General features: G+C 45.5%; 1 protein-coding gene and 1 long non-coding RNA gene across 7 annotated transcripts in view; one reads left to right on the top strand and one right to left on the bottom strand.

The window, feature by feature from the left end:
• Nrde2 (NRDE-2, necessary for RNA interference, domain containing) overlaps nucleotides 1–23,242 on the top strand; it is a 41,204-nt gene that overhangs the window by 1,075 nt on the left and 16,887 nt on the right. For all 6 annotated transcript variants that reach the window (XR_015621945.1, XR_015621944.1, XR_015621943.1 and 3 more), the window contains 5 exon segments: nucleotides 10,592–10,700; nucleotides 11,906–12,136; nucleotides 17,122–17,277; nucleotides 18,985–19,435; nucleotides 21,105–21,510. Coding sequence is in view for 1 of the 6 variants with exons in the window: in NM_001427742.1 (NP_001414671.1) it covers nucleotides 10,592–10,700; nucleotides 11,906–12,136; nucleotides 17,122–17,277; nucleotides 18,985–19,435; nucleotides 21,105–21,510 (1,353 nt within the window). In the remaining 5 variants the exon portion in view is untranslated.
• Nucleotides 5,332–11,969, bottom strand: LOC148005425 (uncharacterized). Its single transcript, XR_015623301.1, has 3 exons — nucleotides 9,643–11,969; nucleotides 8,017–9,561; nucleotides 5,332–7,963 (listed from the first exon to the last, which is right to left on the bottom strand). It is a non-coding gene; the product is annotated as an uncharacterized LOC148005425 (long non-coding RNA).

Below are 23,242 nucleotides of genomic sequence, written 5' to 3'. Positions count from 1 at the left end.
CATGGAAATTAACAATATTTCATATTATGTAACTATGAGTTAACTGTTCAGCTTTCTCAAAGCATCTCAACTTTTATAATCGGTTTGCTTGTAAGGATCCGAAAGCAGTCAGAAGTCAGTCACTCAGTCAGTCAGTCTGTCTGTTTGTATTTATTTATTTATTTAAAAGAGGGCTGGCCAGAAACTCACAGAGATCTGCCTCCCTAGCATTCGGATTAAATAAAGGCATGCATAGACACATTGCATTTTCTGCATGTATCCATAGGTATGTTTGAGTACGAAACAGTTTCTCCTGCTCTCAGGTGATTTGTTTGTTGAGGAAACTGGTTATCCATCCTGGAGATGTTACCCACCGAATCTTCATGTCACTTGCTCCTTTATTTTCTCCATCCCATTATTTCTTGTAACCTGATGGTAGATCTAAAGAGCTGATAGGATCTAACTATACTTTTTGTCGTTGTTGAAGGTGGCTTGTTTGAAGTGCTGCACAAACGATATTAAATCATGTCAGGGGGGTCCAATCTTTGATTTCAGTGACATTAAGAGGGTTGGTGTTGGGCATCAGATCTGGGACTAGAGTTAAGATGGTTGTGAGCCTCTGTATAGATGCTGGAAATCAAACCTTGGTCCTTTGAAGCACAGCACCAGTACACTTAACCACTGACCCATCTCTCCACCCACACCATCACACCTTCATCTGATGATTTTGCAGTGATTTTTTTTTTTTTTATTCTTGTGACAGGGTCTCACTGTAGGACCTACAGATTAGCCTCCAGTACATAATCACCTTGAATGACAAAAGAGACTCAAAGAGCATAGGTTCTTCTGACTCTAGAACTTGCATTACAAACTTTTTATTACAGGGTTGGGGTCTTGTGATTTAAAGATCTTTGCAGTTCCTGGGATGCTTCATGGGGTAAGAAACTCCCAGGAAAACCTCATCACCTTAAATGCCATTCTTACCTATGTTTGCTGGTGCTTTTGTATAAGTGAGTTTGAGCTTCCAGCAACCAGAAAATGGGGGTCCTAATCAAAATGAATGGCTTATTCTCAAAAGAACAAATGTCTTCATTAATATGATTGCTAACTTATTTTTACCACCGGCCCTAGAAATGCTGTTCGAATGGTTACCCTTGGAAGAGTGGCCCCTCATTTCTTTTTCTTTTTTCTTTTTTTTCTTTTTTCTTCTTTTCGGAGCTGGGGACTGAACCCAGGGCCTTGCGGTTGCTAGGCAAGTGCTCTACCACTGAGCTAAATCCCCAACCCCTGGCTCCTCATTTCTTAAACAGACTAGAAGTTGTGCTACATTATTAGGACAAGTTACAGAAATGGATATTGAGTTTGAATGAGATACCTACTTACCCAGTTTTTAAATTTAAGCTTATTCATGCTGGTTTGCCCCTCTGTCTTTGGTGGAACTGAACACAGGCCTTTTCAGTAGAGATGGAGAGTTAGTAGAGTAAACTTATCACAGAGGCAAGTCAGTTGAGTCCTTGGTGACAGGATGCTAGCTTACCTCTGTTAGATTCCTCTGAAGGTACGTGTGGGTGCTGTGGGTCCCAGCAGTAGGTAGGCAGCAGGTGATGTGGTTTTTGTGGAGGATATTTCCCTCTCTTCCTTTCTTATATGTATGTCTGTTTGAGGTATAGTGCCAGGCTCTCAGCAGTTTCTAACCTGAGATTTCTGTGCTGATCCCCAGGGACAAAAGGTTTGCCAGTTTTCCCTCTTAAGCTCCAGATGCTTGCCTTTCTGCTTCTCCTTTCTATAGTATATTATACCCACTTAGTGATGTAAGTATGTATATATTACACCCTGCTTAGTGATGTAGGTATACACACACACACACACACACACACACACTCACACACACATTACACCCTGCTTAGTGATGTAAATACACACACACACACACACACACACACACACACACACTACACCCTGCTTAGTGATGTAAGTATACACACTTGATTTCTGTCAGACACTGTAAGTTATGAAATTGTAAGTAGCCATCGAAAGGGACTTACGGGGCTGGAGGTGGAGAGATGGTTCATCAGTTAAAAGCACTGACTGCTCTTCCAGAGGACCCAGGTTCAACTCCTAGTACCCACACGGCAGCTCACAAGCATTTATAACTTCAAATTAAAACAAAAACCAAAAAAAGAACTTAGCAATCCGATTAATAAAATGTCTTTTAGTATTAGATATCTCTGTCCAGTATTCTGTGTAACTAAAAATTGCATCTCACAGCCCAGGTGTCATCTGTCAGGCAAGGATATGATCAATTATGAGCATCATATGAGCAGATGCTGTCCTGCCCATCACTGTCTCCCCAACACTGGGAATTGTGCTGGGCTGTGTAGCAGGTGATCTAATGACTGAGCACACAGTTGCTGTAAAGAACAGAACAACTATATGATGGCTTCACCTTATGCTTCAAGTGGACTTTGGCCGTGAAGATGAAGATGGATGTCACATGCTCAGTGCATTTCAACAGATATTTATTGAGTTGTTTATTTTACGCTTTGGCATTGTAATAGAAGCGTAGGAGTGAGTAGTCATGGCTCCCACCCTCGAGCTGCTAATAGTTTGTAAGAGATGAGCAGGAGGAGCTGGAAACTAGGATGAAAGACTTGCAGACCAGTTGGTGTGTTTGACTTGAAGAGCGTGTGTGTGTGTGTGTGTGTGTGTGTGTGTGTGTGTGTGTGTGTGTGTGTGTGTATGCGTGTATGTATTTGTGTATGCATATATGTATGTGTGTATGTATGTTTGTGTGTGTGTATGTACGTATCTGTCTATGTATGTGGATGTGGGTGTTTTGTCTGCATGCATGTCTGTGCCACTTGTGTGCTGCTGTCCTCAGAGGCTAGAAGAGACTCTGTCAGATTCCTTGGAACTGAGTTACAAGTGATGGCGAGCTGCCATGTGGGTTCTGGGAGTCAAACTGGGATCCTCTGGGAGAGCAGCTGGTGCTCTGGACCATGGAGCCATTTCCCCAGCCCTGTTTGTTTTTTCTTTTTTTGTTATTTGCTAGGTTTTTTTGTTTGTTGTTGTTGTTTTTTTTTTTAAATGGGCCTCAAAATCACAGAGCTCTGCCTTTGTCTCCTGATCTGTGGTTGAAGTCACATGCTCTTGCCACACTAATAATGATTAACCTGTCCTTACCAGGACGACTTGGCTTAGAACCTTGTAGGAAGATGGACAAGCAGATAATGAAGTCACAGTTTGTAAATTGCCCGACAGCCTTATTTGTGTGCCTGTCAGGAGACTTTCGTTGAAGTACAGAGTAGCCCCATGGTATGGTGCAGAGCCCTGGAGGAAGAAAGGTACATCCAGGCTTAGATGTTTGCCCTTGTACCTGCGCCTCAGCTTCTGTAGGCCGAAAGCCTACAGCCAGGGCACCCCTGCTGTTAGTGTTTCCTGTGTTGAACTCAGAGATTTCTGTTTCACTGTTCCTTGGTTAAAAAAAGTAAAATCTGTGGATGAGGTATTGTCTTAGGGTATTAGTGCTGTGAACAGACACCATGACCAAGGCAACCCCCATTTAATTGGGGCTGGCTTACAGGTTCAGAGATTCAGTCCAGTATCATCAAGGTGGGAACATGGCAGCATCCAGGCAGGCACGGTGCAGGAGGAGCTGAGAGTTCTACATCTTCATCTGAAGGCAGCTAGCAGAATACTGACTTCTAGGCAGCTAGGATGAGGGTCTTAAAGCCCCCACCCACAGTGACACACCCACTCGAACAAGACCACACCCACTCTAAGAGGGCCGCACCTCCTAATAGGGCCACTCCCAGGACCGAGTATATACAAACCATCACAGGTATGGAAGCATCTCTCAAATGTTTCCAGTATTGTGACTTCTAACATGTATGTCCAGTTAATGTGCTACCACAAGACTGGCCTGTCAGGTGAGTGTCTCTGGTGATTTGAGTTCATAATCCAAGATTTTCCGTTTTTTTTTTTTTTTAATTAATTAATTTTATATGAGTGCTCTGCCTGTATGCTTGCCTGCATACCAGAAAAGGGCATCAGATTCCATCATAGATGGTTGTGAGCCACTATTACGATATAAATGATGACACAGAGGCTGTTTAATATTTAAAATCTTAGGTACGTTGCTGGGGCAATCTCCAGCTATTGTAACCGGACTAATCCTGGTACTGCGTCTGGCCATGTGGTCAGCTCTCTCCCACTGCTCATCTTCTCCTAGGCTCCCTTTCTTTGCCTGGAAGATCCGCCTTCTACCTCCTGCCCAGCTATTGGTTATCAGTTCCTCATTAAAGCCTACCAGAGACAATTCTAGACTGCCTTAGGCAGGTGAGAAAGATCGAATATTTACACAATAGAAAACCCAGTGATGGGCCCTAGAAGTGGCAATGCCAGAGTCCTGCCGGCACATAGCTCTCTGCTACTCACTGCTGTAAGAACCAGCAGTTAAATAACACATTGCATTCAGATCAGTATCGCAGAGACACACCTTCACACACTGTACCCCAGCAGCCTTGAGTAGAGCCTTGTGTTTCTTCACTTCTTTACCCGCCGTCACGGTGTACAGAGGGTTGGTGGCGTGATGATCTGCTGGGGTGCTGGGAGAACATCTCTCCCTGTACACTGTTTGTTCCATCTCTCTGAACTTTTCCTTTGTTTATGATAGAATCTGCTATGGAAATATTCTGATCTCAGTGAACAACAAGGACTATTTTCACTTAGCTCTTGCCAGGAATTAGGCCCAAGGGAAAGGAACCAATCTCAGAAAGAACTTGGAGACAGGAGGAGAAAGATTGTATGATTGTATTGCTTAACATTTACTGGAAGGACCTTACAATTTCCATGTCCGTAGAGTCTAGTACTTCCCTAGAACTAGTTTAAAAGGATTGAAAGATGTGTACGCCATACATGCTTGTCCTGGTGTTGGCCTACTGTGGACACTTGCATTAATTTTTCTCCTTCCTTTTTTCCCTGTGTTTTTAAATATTTATTTTCTCCTTTGGAATCTTCCCATCATCATTCCTCTCCTTCCTGTAAGTATTTGCTGAACGCCTGCTGTATTCCGAGCATTGCCTTAGCTGCTGGGACTATGGCAGTGAACTAGGCAGAGTCTTTGGGGAGCTTACTTGCTGTCTGTCTCTCTATTAACATGTAGTTACTGTGGGGGACTCGATTCCAGAGTATAAAAACAAACAAAACAGAACAAAACAAACTTGTGGAACTCAATAATAAGAGGACCATATTTAGAAATGTGTACAGGATTTGATTAGCTATTTCTCTGGAGATCATCCACGGATGGCCATATCTAATAAAAAGATGTTGACATTATTATCATCATCAGGGAAATTGAAACAAAGGCACAGCGAAATAACATCCCACCTGCTAGAATGAGAATTGGAAAAACAACCAGAAGCATTAGTTAGATGCATAAAAATGGAATTCTCACGTGCTGTTAGTGGGACTCAGATGATGCAACTATTTAATAACATACAGTCGTGGTAGTTCCCAGGAATATCAGCGTGGTTTCCGACATGACCTAGCAGTTGTCTAAATATCCACCCTGGAGAACTTGTATATATAAATGCTCTTAGAAGCATTGTCATAGTAGCCACAGAAAGGAAATAACCGAGTGACTGCTGGCTGATGAATAGACACAGTATGTTATATCCATCAAATGCTGTGTTATTTAGCAGTAAAAAAGAATGATGTAATGATATATGGATGTAGCTTGAATGAACCTTGCAAACCAGAAAGTGAAAAAAGCCAGTTAGAAGACAATGTATTGCCTATGAGTTTGTTTATATGAAAAGTACCAAGCCGGCAAATCCATGGAGACAGAAAGTGGATGAGTGATTATATAAGGCTGAGGAGGGAGGCAGGCGACAGAGCATGGCTGAGGAACAAGTCAGGGCTGTTCTTCACAGGAAGATGAAAATGTACAGTTATGGAGGTGGCTGCCACTCCTAAATATACCCAAAGCTGTTGTTGAATTACAGGGTTGAATTTCATGATACATCAGTTTGATAAGTTTGAAGTCTCAGCTGCCTCCCTCCATGTCCCAAGCCTTTTGCATTCTCAGCATGTGAAGGACCAGGATCTCTCTGTGGCTCCTCCATAATGCCATCCCATGCTTTTTTCTTTCCTTTCACAGTTAAGACTTAAAAACTCGGGAAGGACTCCATAGAGCTGTAACATAAGAAATGTAGATATAATCAATCGTTAGAGAGACAGAGAGATGCCTAGGCTGGTGAAAGTGCTTGTCACCAAGTGTGGTGACCCGAGTTCAATCTCTGGGCCCTATGTGATAGAACTCACACTCGAAAGTTCTTCTCTGACCCCCCCACCCCCAACTAAATAAAGAATGTAATAAAATTATTTAAAAGGTTGGGGGATCTGGAGAAATGGCCCAGCAGTTAAGAGCGCTGGTTTTTCTTCCAGGGGACTTGGGATCAATTCCCAGCCCCCACATGGCAACTTACAGCTGTCTCTAACTCCAGCTCCAGAGGATTTGACACCCTCATACAGAACCATGTGCAGGCAAAACACCAATGCACATAAAATAAAAATAAATCATTAAAAACAGAAGCTAGAAATTATAGATAAGCTAAAGATTTTAAAAATTTAATTGCACTATCCAGAAGTAATCACTATCACCAATACATTTTTAGTATTAAAGTTCATTTGTATTTCCAAAGGATACCGATGTAAGAAAAACTTTGCTCTTGACTACACTAGTGTAGAGCTTGGGGTGCTTCTTGAGTGGTACACGTCCCTCCAGATGGTAAGCATGTGGACACAGCATCTTGTCAGCTTGTGAAGCTGGACTAGAACTGGCCAAGTAGCTCAGGGTGGACTTGATCTCATGGTCCTGTCTGTCTCCGGTGTGCTGCTGGGGTTGCAGGCATATGCAACTGTATGACTGGCTTTCTAACTTTTAAGAGTTTCTAGATGGAACGTGAGGGCTGGTGAGGTGGGGCAGCAGGTGAAGACACTTGCTGCCTGACCTGACAACTTGAGCGCAATTCCCCGGACCCACGTGGTAGAAAGAGAGAACTGAGTTTCTAAGACCGGATGGATGCACTGAGATGTTCAGACGTGCATGAAAGCTTGTCTTTTAGACCACTTTCATTATGTGGCTTTTGTTTAAGCCACAGCCTGATATTGCAAGAGGATTTCAACCTTAAATATTTTAGAACGTGCTAAGGCACCATGCCCTGTGAAATAAAAATGTCATGGATTCCACTTGGTTTCTGCGGACTGCCCGATACTGGCTGATGCTGGCTGTGGATGCAGATGCCGGCTGATAGGATGGGTGGGTTCCTGGTCTAGAAGGCCTGTGGTACTGCACTAGTACATGTCACCTGTGGTACTGCACTAGTACATGTCATCTGTGGTACTGCACTAGTACATGTCATCTGTGGTACTGCACTAGTACATGTCACCTGTGGTACTGCACTAGTACATGTCATCTGTGGTACTGCACTAGTACATGTCATCTGTGGTACTGCACTAGTACATGTCACCTGTGGTACTGCACTAGTACATGTCATCTTTGGTGTATACTAGTACATGTCACCTGTGGTACTGCACTAGTACATGTCACCTGTGGTGCTGCACTAGTACATGTCATCTGTGGTGCTGCACTAGTACATGTCATCTGTGGTGTATACTAGTACATGTCATCTGTGGTGTATACTAGTACATGTCACCTGTGGTGTACACTAGTACATGTCACCTGTGGTGTACACTAGTACATGTCACCTGTGGTACTACACTAGTACATGTCACCTGTGGTACTGCACTAGTACATGTCATCTGTGGTACTGCACTAGTACATGTCACCTGTGGTGTACACTAGTACATGTCACCTGTGGTACTGCACTAGTACATGTCACCTGTGGTACTGCACTAGTACATGTCACCTGTGGTGTACACTAGTACATGTCACCTGTGGTACTACACTAGTACATGTCACCTGTGGTGTACACTAGTACATGTCATCTGTGGTACTGCACTAGTACATGTCACCTGTGGTGTACACTAGTACATGTCATCTGTGGTGTACACTAGTACATGTCACCTGTGGTACTGCACTAGTACATGTCACCTGTGGTGTACACTAGTACATGTCATCTGTGGTACTGCACTAGTACATGTCACCTGTGGTACTGCACTAGTACATGTCATCTGTGGTGTACACTAGTACATGTCACCTGTGGTACTACACTAGTACATGTCACCTGTGGTGTACACTAGTACATGTCACCTGTGGTACTGCACTAGTACATGTCATCTGTGGTGTACACTAGTACATGTCACCTGTGGTACTGCACTAGTACATGTCATCTGTAGTACTGCACTAGTACATGTCACCTGTGGTACTACACTAGTACATGTCACCTGTGGTACTGCACTAGTACATGTCACCTGTGGCACTACACTAGTACATGTCATCTGTGGTGCTACACTAGTACATGTCACCTGTGGTACTGCACTAGTACATGTCACCTGTGGTACTACACTAGTACATGTCATCTGTGGTACTGCACTAGTACATGTCACCTGTGGTACTGCACTAGTACATGTCACCTGTGGTACTACACTAGTACATGTCATCTGTGGTGCTGCACTAGTACATGTCATCTGTGGTGCTACACTAGTACATGTCACCTGTGGTACTGCACTAGTACATGTCACCTGTGGTGTACACTAGTACATGTCACCTGTGGTACTGCACTAGTACATGTCATCTGTGGTGTACACTAGTACATGTCATCTGTGGTGTACACTAGTACATGTCATCTGTGGTACTACACTAGTACATGTCATCTGTGGTACTGCACTAGTACATGTCACCTGTGGTACTACACTAGTACATGTCACCTGTGGTGTACACTAGTACATGTCACCTGTGGTACTGCACTAGTACATGTCATCTGTGGTACTGCACTAGTACATGTCACCTGTGGTGTACACTAGTACATGTCACCTGTGGTGTACACTAGTACATGTCATCTGTGGTGTACACTAGTACATGTCACCTGTGGTACTGCACTAGTACATGTCATCTGTGGTGTACACTAGTACATGTCACCTGTGGTGTACACTAGTACATGTCACCTGTGGTACTACACTAGTACATGTCACCTGTGGTACTGCACTAGTACATGTCATCTGTGGTACTGCACTAGTACATGTCACCTGTGGTGTACACTAGTACATGTCACCTGTGGTACTGCACTAGTACATGTCACCTGTGGTACTGCACTAGTACATGTCACCTGTGGTGTACACTAGTACATGTCACCTGTGGTACTACACTAGTACATGTCACCTGTGGTGTACACTAGTACATGTCATCTGTGGTACTGCACTAGTACATGTCACCTGTGGTGTACACTAGTACATGTCATCTGTGGTGTACACTAGTACATGTCACCTGTGGTACTGCACTAGTACATGTCACCTGTGGTGTACACTAGTACATGTCACCTGTGGTACTGCACTAGTACATGTCACCTGTGGTACTACACTAGTACATGTCACCTGTGGTACTGCACTAGTACATGTCACCTGTGGCACTACACTAGTACATGTCACCTGTGGTACTACACTAGTACATGTCACCTGTGGTACTGCACTAGTACATGTCACCTGTGGCACTACACTAGTACATGTCATCTGTGGTGCTACACTAGTACATGTCACCTGTGGTACTGCACTAGTACATGTCACCTGTGGTACTACACTAGTACATGTCATCTGTGGTACTGCACTAGTACATGTCACCTGTGGTACTGCACTAGTACATGTCACCTGTGGTACTACACTAGTACATGTCATCTGTGGTGCTGCACTAGTACATGTCATCTGTGGTGCTACACTACTAGTACATGTCACCTGTGGTACTGCACTAGTACATGTCACCTGTGGTGTACACTAGTACATGTCACCTGTGGTACTGCACTAGTACATGTCATCTGTGGTACTACACTAGTACATGTCACCTGTGGTGCTACACTAGTACATGTCATCTGTGGTGCTGCACTAGTACATGTCATCTGTGGTACTGCACTAGTACATGTCATCTGTGGTGCTACACTAGTACATGTCACCTGTGGCGCTACACTAGTACATGTCACCTGTGGTACTGCACTAGTACATGTCATCTGTGGCACTACACTAGTACATGTCATCTGTGGTACTGCACTAGTACATGTCATCTGTGGTACTGCACTAGTACATGTCATCTGTGGTGCTGCACTAGTACATGTCATCTGTGGTACTACACTAGTACATGTCATCTGTGGTACTGCACTAGTACATGTCATCTGTGGTGCTACACTAGTACATGTCACCTGTGGTACTGCACTAGTACATGTCATCTGTGGTACTGCACTAGTACATGTCATCTGTGGTACTGCACTAGTACATGTCATCTGTGGTGCTGCACTAGTACATGTCATCTGTGGTACTGCACTAGTACATGTCATCTGTGGTACTACACTAGTACATGTCATCTGTGGTGCTACACTAGTACATGTCATCTGTGGTACTGCACTAGTACATGTCGTCTTTCCGTTTTCCTCTCTTGCATGTGCAGAGTTAGACTGGCTGAGCAACCCAAGCTTTCGTGTTGGAAATCTCACGTCTCTGAGCCGACAAACTGAAGAGGTCCCGGCCCTTGCTTCTGAAGCGTCACCACTGACAAGGTACTTGCTTAACAGGTGGATTTAGCCTTGGGTTCTGTTCATAGCTTAGCTTCAGTGTTGTTCCCTAAAAACCCCGAGATGAAAGGGCCAAGCAGAGTTTGTCCTTTTGCCCACAGTGACCAGGCCATCTGTGACCGTCTTCTCTCACTTAACTCCTATGGAGTCTGCCATTCCCCCTTGGTATAGCAGTGGCAAAAGTACATGGCACAGTTAATGCTTATAATTAGGCCACGAGGGGAATTGCATCATTGTGGCTCTCTGGTAACTTCGTTGACCTCATTAGTGACCTTTAGAATATTGTTAATTTGGGTATTTCTTTAGTTTCATTTTCAACAAGGATAAAAATAGCTGATATAAGATAACAGAGGATAAAAATCTTCTAAGCTCATTGGGGAGTCGGGTGACACACATCTTCCGTGGCTGGGAGAGAAGGTTTTGTAGACCATTGAACTGAGAAGTGTACGTTCACAAATATAGACTAGCTGGCCTCATTAACACAGTGAGAGCCTCTGATTCCACACACACAGGAAGCCTCTGGAAACGGAGGCTGGCAACCAGAAGGGAGCTCATAATTGGTTCCTCTTCTCTGAGGAAGAAGAGCTGTTGTCACCTTTATAAAGAAGGACCATGACCACAGCGAAGCCTTTCTTCCCTTAGGATGTACACCGGGATAATAACGCTCATCTAGTAATGCTGCCCAACAGATTGATGCCCAACTGGCCGGTAGACTGCTTCCAGTACAGCTGTGTGCACAGGGAGGAAAGGGTTTCGAGCAGCAGTTCTCAACCTGTGGGTCACATCCCCTTGGGGGAGGTGGTAAAATGACCCTCTCACAGGTTGCCTAAGACCATTGGACAACACAGATATGTATGCCATGATTTGTAACAGTAGGAAAAATTACAGTCATGGAGTAGTAACAAAAATGACGTTGTGGTTGGGGGTCACCACAACATGTGGACTGCAGTAAAGGGTCAAGCGTTAGGAAGGTCGAGAAGCACTGGCTTAGAGAGTGCTAGGATCGATGCCTCACCTGTCTTGACTTTGGTTCAATCCTAAAGTCTAAGGTGAGTTTAACCCAGGAGGGTACCGTGCAGCGCACCGGCTACGAGTGAGCAGGTGCCGGCATTCATGCTGCTTGCTCATTACTTGTCTATGTGTGATATTTCTCGTTTCTCTTCTGAAAATAGTGTTGATTTTTCCAACAGGAGTCCGTTGAAGTCAGAGCTCTCAGATGAGAGTGACACTAATGAGAAGCTCACACAGATAAGCAAGAAAAAGAAGAAAGAGAAAAAGAAGAAAAGGAAACACCAGCACCACAAGAAAACCAAGAGGAGACACGAGCAGTCGAGCAGCAGTGGGTCCGGGTCAGACACAGAGGCTGGGAAGGACAGGGCTTCCCGAAGCATCAGGGATGGCCAAGAGTCTGAGAAAGCCCGGTGGGTCGATGCTTGTAGGTCCAGTGGTGTTTTACATGTGGTGGTTCTTTCTTGAGTGTTCCTGTCAGACATTTGGGTCTTCATTTAGTCAGTTGGTCAAGAGAGGACTGCTGTGCAGCAGAGAGCAGCCTTGAACTCCTGATCTCTGTCTCCACCTCTCATGTGGTAGAACTAATGGTGAGCGCCACCACACCTGGCCCGATTCTGGGAGAATTGGTATTGGTGTATTGGTGTGTGGGCCATGCACCGTGGAGCAGCAGATTCCACACTTAGAGAGGAGCTGAAGTTCTCTCCCTCGCCCTGGTGTGTTCAGTCATTCCTCTGGACACACATATCCCACTTTCTTTTTGGTTACAGTTAACACCGCTTTTAAATAACAGGTTTGTCCTTTCCCCTTTCTTTCTTCACATTTCTTTTGAAGCGCTGTGCCGATGACCATGGTTCTCCCTTCCGTGGGGCCTTTAGTTATCCCCATACCCCGCTGTGCCAGAGAGCCCAAGCCTTACGTGGAACAGTGAGGGTGAAGGTCCTGCTCTGTAGAAATGGACGTTAGCTGGTGCAGCGGCTGAGGAGAAGCTCCTGCAGTGATAAAGTACCCTGACCAGAGCAGTGTAGGGAGGAACAGCTTGTACCAGCTCACAGTTCTGGATATATAGCCTGTGGTGGCAGGGAGGTCCCTGGAGCAGGGGTGAGGCGGTGGATCCCCGTGTATCAGAACCACGGGAATGCCTGCCACCCCGCTGTCCCCGCTGTCCCTGCCGCCACCGCTGTCCCCGCTGTCCCCGCTGCCCCCGCTGTCCCCGCTGCCCCCGCTGCCCCCGCTGCCCCTGCCGCCCCCGCTGTCCCCGCTGCTGCGGCTGCCACTTAGCTCCTTTGCTTGCTTTTCTCAGTCCAGGGCTCAGCCCACGAAATAGCGTAGTTCAGTTGTAGAGATTCTTCCCACCTCAGGTGACCTGGTCAAGAAAAGGCCCACAGGTACATCCCAGCAGTGGTTCTCAGGCTCCCCTGAGCTGCCACCCTTTAATACCGTTCCTCATGTTTTGGTGACCCCAACTAGAACATTATGTTGTCGCTGCTTCATAACTGTATCTGATATGCAGGATACCTGATATGTATACCAAAGGGGTCTTGACCTACAGGGTGAGAACTGCTGGCCTAGAGGCTCGTGTCAGGAAGCTTGTCTCTAGGTGATTCTAGGTCTTGTTGATTTTTATTGTCAATATTAGCCATTACACTACCTGAATTATTCATTTAAGTTTTTTCTTTTTCTTTTGCTTGTGTGTTTTACAAGAGAGAAATTACATTTTTTTTCCTTTATGGCATACAAGAACGTAGCGCCATTGAGATTTTTGTGTCTCCCTGGGGACTGTGTACTTTTGTTATGTGCTTTGGAGCCCTGCTGATGTCAGAGAGCACTCTGTAGTTGAGGACCTGGAACCTGGCCCTGTTTCCATCAGAGGCCAACACTGCAGTCTTCTGGGATCCAGGTAGTGTCAGTGACAAGGGCTCAGGAGAACTGATTTGTTCAACAGTTCATAGCTTAGGGGCCATTGCTGCCACCCATGCTTGCTGTAGGAAGCATCTAGCAAAAACGTTCAGAACGGGCCACGTTTAGGACAGGAATCTTGGCTGCCTTGTTGACTGACTATTGTATTTTTGGCCCTCATCCCTTGATGTAGGGCCTGGTGCCAGGCATTTTCACTATGTGTGTGTGTGTGTGTGTGTGTATGTGTGTGTGTGTCTGTGTGTCTGCAGGACAGAGATCTGTCTTAGGTGTTGTTCTTCAGGTACCATCCACCTTTTTGTTGGCTGATTTGTTTGTTTTAATAGTACTCATCATACTTGCTTTTAAAGTTTTATTTACTTTTTTTTAAAAGATTTATTCATTTATTTTATGTATAAGAGTACATTTCACACACACCAGAAGAGGGCACTGGATCTCATTACAGATGGCCGTGAGCCACCATGTGGTAGCTGGGAATTGAACTCAGGACCTCTGGAAGAGCAGTCAGTGCTCTTAACCACTGAACCATCTCTCCAGCCCTTATTTTACTTTTGTGTATATCAGTATATTGCCTGCATTTGTGTATGTGCACGACATGCATGTCTGGTGACTGTGGAGGCCAGAAGAGGTCATCGGATAGATCCCCTGGAACTGGAGTTACAGACGTGTGAGCTGCCATGTGGGTGCTGGGAACCAAACCCAGGTCCTCTGCAAGAACAGCCAGTGCTCTGAGCCCCTGAGCCTTCTCTCCAGTCCCTGTTACTTTTTAACAATCTTCAGTCTCTAATGCCTTTAAAGCAAGCTACTGTCTTGTAGCTTTGGAAACTTTATTTCTCTCCCCTTTCCTAGAGCTGGTAGAAAATGAGTTAAAGGGTTTCCTAGAAGCACGCAGCTGGGGAGAGCACTTGCTTGGAAGGTTGTTCATCTCAGTTTACAGCACTCTTGTCATTGTACCTTTCTAGACTTGGGCTTCTGTAGCCCAGGCTTGCTTGAACTCTTGCCTCTGACTTCAGGCCCACCCACCGCCTCCAACTTCAGATCCAGCTAACGTCTCTGTTGTTGCTGTTTGTGAAGGCCAGAGGTCAGTGCTGGGTCTTCTCTGTGGTGGTCCACCTTATCCCTAGAGATCAATCAGTCTCTTACAGGACCTGGAGCTCACTGATTAGGTCGGCTGTTGGGCCAGTGAGTTCCAGGGCTCCTTTGGTTTCTGCCTCCCAGCAGTGGAGTTAGAGGAGTGTGCACCTTCCCCATCTTTTATTTTTTTTCTTTTTTTTCGGAGCTGGGGACCGAACCCAGGGCCTTGCGCTTCCTAGGCAAGCGCTCTACCACTGAGCTAAATCCCCAACCCCGCACCTGCCCCTCTTATGTGGGATCCCAGGTTGGGCTTCACGCTTTCCAAGCAAGCATTTCACTCACTGTGCGGTATCTACCCATTTCCCAGACAGACTTTTTTAGGTTATTTTATTGAATAATGTTTTTGAGATGAAATGGATTGTTCTAATGTTTCTCGTCGGCTTTCTTGGTGACTTCTGTAGTGTAGTTTTAGGAAAGCTGAGCTGGAAGAAGCGCTCATCTCCACACAGCGGGGACTCAGATATTAGTGAGTTGTAAAGTCTTTCTGTGATGTCAGGAAAGTGGGTTCATGGAGGGACTCCACTTCAGGGCATTGAGGGACAGATCCCTAGAGGTGACACCTGCTAATTGACCTTTGTCTCCTGGGGTGAGCTCTTCAGCTACCCAGGTGGAAGCAGCACTTTCAGAGTTCAGTTGTCACCAGGGAGAGGTGAGTGCCTATGTCCTCCCTAGAGGCGCTCTATGGCTGCTCTGTGGCTGCCATCTGCTCCCTGGGGTTGAGGCTCCTTCCTTTGTGGATGCGTTCACTCATTTCCCGCAAGCTCGCTCTTCTTTCCTTGCTCCATAGGGGTTGGTAGAGAAATCGGCAGCTGTCCTGCAGGCTTAGTCTTCTTCAGTACCTTTCCACCCAAGGCTTGCCAGAGTCTTCTTCAGTATGTTTCCACCCAAGGCTTGCCAGCCAGCAATTATTTATCAAGTAGCTATTTTGTGTCCCCAAAATGCCATTCTCTTATATTCCCTGCCATAAGGGGTCTAGAGGTGTCCAAAATCTTTAACTGTATCTGGGCAGAGCTACAAAATAAATTCTGTAGCTTTGTAACTCATTCTTTCAGAGGAAAGCAAAAGGACGTTAGAGGCCAGAAAACCTTCCTTTCCTCTCTTTACTCCATGGAGGTGGTTCCAGACATTTGTGTCTGGGCTGAACCTCTGCCAGTCTATAGATGGCTTCTCAGAGACAAGTCAGGGTCTTACTGGAAGTTCTCACCGTTCTGCCCTTTCTGTAGGAGGCCTAGGTGTCCATATAGCCCAGGTGAAGAAGACTCTGAGACCATGCCAGAGTGACACTGGATGCAGCAACTCAGAGTTACGGCCTTTCTTTTTTAAAGTACTCACTTGTAATAAAACCTTCCAAGACTTTAAAATAAGTCACTTGAAGAAAGGGCAGTGCACTTTAATGGAAAGGCTTGTCGCCTTGGGCCATGTGGGTGTGGTCTCATCCTTTGCCTAGTACTCTAGAGTGTCTTAAAGCAGGAACGATTTTTCTAAACAACCTTGTTTTGGAAAGTTGTTTGCAGTTGTAGCTGTGGTGGTTTGAGTGAGAATGGCCTCCACAGGCTCATATTTGAATACTTGGTCCCCAGCTGGTGGAACTGGTTGGGAAGGATCAGAAGGCGTGGCTGTATGGGAAGAGTGTGCCACTCTGGGGTGTGCTTTAAGTCTCAGAAGCCATGCCAGGCCCAGATAACTCTTTCTCTGCCTCATGGTGGGTCTCAAGATGTAATGTCTCAGTTACTGCCCCAGTGCCATGCTCCCTGCTGTGACAGCCATGGACTCTAACTCTGGAACTGCAAGCCTCCATTAAGCACTTCCTTCCATAAGTTGCCTTGGTCATGGTGACTCATTACACTAATACAGTAACTAAGACAATAGCTATAGGCATTTGAAGAGTTTTATATGCTTGCTTGTTTATTTCTCAGGGTTTATTTCATTGGGCCACTAAGCTGGATCTCCTTCTTCTTTTGTATTTTTTGTTTTAAAATAGCTTTTTACTAAGTTGTCCTGAGCTTATGCTCTTCCTGCCTTAGCCTCGTGAGTAGCCAGGGCTGCGTAGGCCGTGCTGCCAGTCTACTGAGAAGAAATACCCTAAAGGGACGACTGCATCCTTCAGGGCACTCACTAGGATGCGTTCTGATCTTTGTAAAGTGTTATTTCGGGGTTGCAGGCTTTGCTTCATTTTCAAACCCTCCCCACAGTGAAAGCCTCTTCCCTTCATTGTTTGTGTGGTTCTGTGTACCTGGGTGTGTTTGATGCCATGGGGGTTTGATAGATAGAGCTTACATATTTCCGAGGATGCCAAATGTTCCTGAAGAAGTTTTAAAGTTCCTTTCCCTTTTTCTTTGTCTGATAGTCAAGGAAGTAATGCTGTTCCTGCTGCTCCTGCTACTGGACATAGCTCCATTTGGCTGGAAGATATTCACACTCTGACAGACGTCTTCAGGACAGATAAGAAACCAGATCCTGCCAACTGGGAGTATAAATCTCTGTATCGTGGGGATATAGCAAGGTAGCCATTGTAGTCCCTGGTTTGGTTTGGTTTTCTCTCTTTCTTTCTTTCTCTCTCTCTCTCTCTCTCTCTCTCTCTCTCTCTTTCTTTCTTTCCCACCTTCCTCCTCTTTTTCTTCCCCCTCTTCTATTCTATTAGAAGTAACATCTCCTTTGAACTCCCTCAGCACTGTCTGTCTGTCTTTCTCTTGTGGATTCTGTTGCATTTTGTCCATTGTGGAGTTGTAATGGCACAAGGTTCTTCTGTATTCTAAAATGGACCCTTTAGTTGGAAGGTCAGTTGGGGTTCATTTTCTCACGGGTGCATAGCATAGTGCCTGGCCGAGTGGGTGTTCAATAGATGTTTGTTCGGGAATGAATCTAAAAATACCATATAGTAATTAGCTACCGTAGGGTGTCCAGGAACTGTGTTTTCTGATCTACATGCCATTTGAAAAGTGGCAAGAGCATTTTTATTTATTCAGCCCCATACATATGCCACTTAACAAATGACATTTGGTGCTAATGCCTTTGTCACATTATTTCTAGCAGACACCAGCAGAGAGAGTCATAAAAGTCGGGGGTGACATTTGCCTCAGTAATGAATTAGAACTCTTCTCTGTAATCTATCAAAAATATTTGAAAAAAGTGTGTGGGGTGGTGCACTGCTTTAATTCTTGCTGCTTGTGAGGCAGAGGCATGATTGCCAGCCTGAGGGGAGCCCAGGGAACTTGGGGAGTGACCTGTCTCAAAGCAGCAGCAGCAGCAGCAGCAGCAGCAGCAGTGAAACAAAATTTGAGCGTTTATTGACTCCCTGTGGGCAGTCAGGACTTGTAGGGAACTTGTACATAAAGGACAACGGTACGACCCCTGCTCTCACTTCCCAGGTCTTGAAGATCAAAGGTATTAACGGTATGATTCAGCTCTGAGACCTTGGAAGTCAGTTTTCTTTTTTGATTGTTTGGCGTCTGTTTTGAGCTCCGTCTAACCCAGGCTGGCTTCACACTCACTGTTCTAAGGAGGTCACTCTAAACGTAAGAACGAGAGGATTATGATACTTATGTACCTCGCCAGCATTTTACCTCTGACACCCCTCATGCTTGCGTCCTTACCCACCTGTCCATGAACCCCTCAGGGGTTTAAAACATTTCAAAGTGACCCACGGCTGATATACTGCCTCCTGAATACTCATATCAGTCACTAGACTTCGTTAGTTTTATGGGTTCCTTTGGTTTAAAATTTACATCAGTTAATCTTGTACATTGATGAACACCTGTGTAACCGTGGCCCCGTGACACCCATACGGTTCTCCACAGTCCTTCAGGTCCCATGGCATTTGTTGCTCTGGTCATTCTCATCCTCTGTCTGTCTCCTCTGCCTGGAATGCTATAAGTGGGACTACAGCAAGCCTGGCCTTTTCCCTCAGTGAGGCGTTTCTGAAACTTAGTCCATTTTGTGGCTTTACCGATGTTTGTTACGCACTCTCCTGTTGATGGCCACCTGGATTCTTTCCAGTCTTTGGCTGCTGAGAATCTTTGAGCACAAGGCTTTGTGTAGACAAGTGGTTTATTTTCTCTTGGGTAAATACCTTGGGATAGAGTTGCCAGGTCACAGGGTCTGTCTGTGTTTAGATTCTTACATATGAAGTGGATGTGGAAGAGATAGGCCTCAGGATGCTCAGTTGTATGTGGGGAAGGAATATCTCGTCTGGATTTCTTTTTCTAACTAGGTACAAGAGGAAGGGAGACTCCTGCCTGGGTATCAACCCTAAGAAGCAGTGTATATCTTGGGAAGGGGCTTCTGCAGCAAAGAAGCACTCACACAGACACCTGGAGCGCTATTTTACCAAGAAGAGTGTGGCATTGTTACGAACTGAGGGGATTGCCGTGTGCAGTAACCCTGAGCCCTCCTCCTCTGAGCCAGCCCCATTCATCCCAGTGAAGGACTCTGCCGATGTGGCTACTCCTGTTACAACATGGCTGAATCCTCTGGGCATTTATGATCAGTCTACCACACAGTGGTTACAAGGGCAGGGTCCAGCAGAGCCAGAGTTAAAGCAGCCAGACTCACAGCAGGAGAGGGACAGTGCTGCTCTTAAGGCCAGAGTGGAAGAGTTTAACAGGAGAGTTCGGGAAAACCCTCGGGACACGCAGCTATGGATGGCATTCGTGGCTTTCCAGGTAACTGTCCTAGTCCTCATACTTTGAAATGACGTTTCTGATTTGGAGAGGACCCATTTATTCTATAGCACTTTTCTGTCTGTCCATCCACCCATCCCACCATCCATCCATGTATTCATCCATTCGTTGGTACTGGGAATTGAACCCAGGATCTTGCATATACAAGCATTTACTACTGACCCCCACCTCCCAAGCTTTATTTTGAGCCAAGATCTAAGTTACTCAGACTGGCCTTCAACTTGCCGTCCTCCTGCCTCTGCCTTCAGTGTAGTTGGGATCATAGGTATGTACCACTACACTTGGTCCTGTCCTGTAGCCTGGGCCTGACTTCGTGTTCGTTGTAGCCTTTGACCTGAGCTTGCTCAGAGTCCAGTGAGGAAGCCCAACCATCCAAGGAAAAATGCAGCACTTTGTAGGAATGCTGGGTGTTATCTGGGAATGGAGTGAAACTTGAATAGAATGGTTCTTTTTTAGTAGGGGTTGGATTGTGAGGGTGTGGTTGGAGGGTTGGGTGATGAGGGGTAGGGTGGGTGATGAGGGACTCAGGGTCTCACAGATTAGACAAACATCTATCGGGGATTGGGATCTCAGCTCAGGAATGCAGTGAGGGAGGAGACTCACTGATAGTGAAGACAGGACAGCCCTGAAGTGCAGAGTACACAGGCGGAGGACACAGAGCTGAGAAAGGACAGGGCTGCTCAGAGGAGTAATGCTCCTGCCTCAGCACGCACAGCTTTGTCGTTTTCAATCTCTGCATTCTGAGGAGTAAGTGGGTTATGGCTGTTTTATTGTGACATTGGTTTTACCCTGTTCAACACGCTGTGTGCTAGTTATCGATGCATAAGTCCATGTTGAATGACACAGGCCAAAGAGATTCTCAGTGGTTAAGAGCCCTTGCTGCATACTCAGGAGGACCAGAATTCAGATCCAAGTTCCAATGTCACAAGAGACTATATATCTGTGACTCTTATCTCTAAGGTGTGTGTGGGTATGGGTGGGTGTCTGCACTCAAAAGAGGATTGCTGGAAAGATCCTGCCTCAGGAATAAGGCAGAAGCGTGATAGAGGAGGACACCTGATGCCCTCTTTTGGGACACACATATATACATACATACATATATACATATATATACACACAAATATATACAGGCACTTGTACTTTCACACAGTATAGGAATACATGTAACCAAATAAATAGTAATGAGTCTTTTTTAAAACAGATTTATTTATTTTATGTATACGAGTAAACTGTAGCTGTCTTCAGACACACCAGAAGAGGGCATCAGATCCCATTACAGATGGTTGTGAGCCACCATGTGGTTGCTGGGAATCAAACTCAGGACCTCTGGAGGAGCAGTCAGTGCTTTTAACCACTGAGGCATCTCTCCAGCCCATAAGTAAGTCTTAAAAACCCAGAATGACAAGGACAGACAGTTCTGTCTGGAGAAGTAAAGACAGAATATACTGTTGCAGGCACCAGAGGAACTGTCTTGTGTGTTTATTAAACAGAGTTGTCATAAGTAAGTGGTTTATCAACAAAGTCTTACTAGCAGCTTATTTTGAAAGCTAGAAACCCAGTGAGAGTCATGCAGGCGGAGCACTGTCTCACTGAGGAGTGTGTGTGTGTGTGTGTGTAGTTATGTTAGTAAACTGTTGTTCTTGTTGTTAAGGATGAAGTCATGAGGAGTCCTGGCATCTATGCTCTTGGGGAAGGAGAGCAGGAGAAGCACAGGAAGTCCCTGAAGCTCCTCCTGGAGAAGAAGCTGGCTGTACTGGAGCGGGCCATCGAGAGCAACCCAAGCAGCGTGGAGCTGAAGCTCGCCAAGTTGCAGCTGTGCTCAGAATTCTGGGAGCCTAGTGCGCTGACCAAGGAGTGGCAGAAGCTCCTCTTCCTGCACCCCAACAACACAAGCCTGTGGCAGCGCTATCTCTCCTTTTGCCAGAGTCAGTTTGGCACCTTTTCTGTGTCCAAACTCCACAGTCTATATGGCAAGTGCTTGAGTACCTTGTCTGCTGTTAAAGACGGCAGCATGTTATCCCACCCTGTGTTGCCGGGCACTGAGGAGGCCATGTTTGGTAAGGAGATAAACAGGAGTGGTTGTGTGGGAGGGTTTTGTTTTTGTTTGGCTTTATGCTTATTTTAGAAAGGTCTAAATTGTCAGAGCGGGGGTTTTTATTTCAAGTGTTACCACTCAGTCTAATTTTAACAGATTGCCCTCCAGCTTGCAGGGTGGGTGGGTGGCTTGTTAGAACTAGCAGAGTTAGGAAAGATGACTGGACCTCTTTTCTACTTACTCACCAAACAAACACATCTCTGTCTTAATCGCCTTGGTGGCTGGTGGTCTTAGCTGATGAGACCCCTAGTTGTAGGGTCTGGCAGTGAGGTGCGTGAGATGGGGCACGCACTTACATGTGAGCGACTGGAAGTAAGGGTTAATTCTTTTGACATGTTCTCACGGACTGTAGACTCAATCTTGGCAGTCATGAGATACAGCAGTCATCTCCTGTGTTAGATGGACAAAGTCACTCTTCAGCTTGGATTCTGGATATTTCCTTTATTGTGACGGTGTGCACATTTCTGAACCTGTTTGAGCCTGTTTCCTTATCAGGCAGTAGGCTAGCACTTGCTTTACAAGACCATTGTGAACTCGAAGTGAGCTAACGACTGTGACCTGCTCGTGACAGGTTGTTGAAACCCCTGCTATTAAGAGTTAGTTATCGGGGCTGGAGAGATGGCTCAGCGGTTAAGAGCACTGACTGCTCTTCCAGAGGTCCTGAGTTCAATTCCCAGCAACCACATGGTGGCTCACAACCATCTGTAAAGAGATCTGATCCCCTCTTCTGGTGTGTCTGAAGACAGCTACAGTGTACTTATATATAATAAATGAATAAATCTTCTAAAAAAAAAAGAGTTATCTAGATGTTACTCTAGAGACACAGATGCATCATCGCTCTAGAAATACTAAGAATTTCCCTCACAGACACACAGAGTCTTGTATGTGGAGCTGGAAGGTAACTTCCATGCATATGTGATGTCCTGACATGGTGATAATCCCTGACACCGAGATGAAAACAAGCGACACGGAGTTTTCTTTTGATATCAGATATTCTTCACTTTACTGTTACACAGCCTAAGGCTGTTTAGGAAATGGGATTACAGCACCGTGAAGATGAGCTGAACATTTCAGATGTTCAGATGTTCCGAACCTCGTTCTGTTCAGTCTTGGTGAACAATGCCATCTAGTGATAGATGGAGTTCAGCTCTGCCTTCTGACAAATGCGGTGCCGTCCCTTCCTGCCATTCCTCTTGCAATGTGAGCTTTGAGTGTCTGCTAGCTGTCGTTCAGGCAGAACTTCTGCCTTATTTTAGGTAATATATGGTTTTATTGTTAATATTTGTGTAACTGCATACAAAAAATAGAAAATCTACCTCAATTATAGTACTTTTATGACACCTTTTACTCATTTATTAAAAAGTATTAAGCTGGCCATAGTGGTATAAACTGTCAATCCCAGCACTAGGGAGGCAGAGGCAGGAGGATGTCTGAGTTCGGGGCCAGCATAATCTATGGGGTGAGTTCCAGGACATTAAGGGCTACACCAGGAAACCCTGTCTGAAATATCATAAGGTTTTAGGTTTACTTTTATTGATGTGTATGCATATGTGTCTGTATCTGCACATGTGTGTGGGTTCCTGAGGAAGCCAGCAGAATGTGCTAGATCCCTGGAGGTGCAGTCATCTACGTGGCTGCTAGGAACTGAACTCAGGGCCTCTGGAAGAGCAGCAGGTGCTCATAACTGTGGGGCC

This window comes from Rattus norvegicus, chromosome 6 (assembly GCF_021556685.1).
Source record: "Rattus norvegicus strain SHRSP/BbbUtx chromosome 6, alternate assembly SHRSP_T2T, whole genome shotgun sequence".
NCBI lineage: Eukaryota > Metazoa > Chordata > Mammalia > Rodentia > Muridae > Rattus > Rattus norvegicus.
This window is presented reverse-complemented; position numbering and strand designations above follow the sequence as displayed.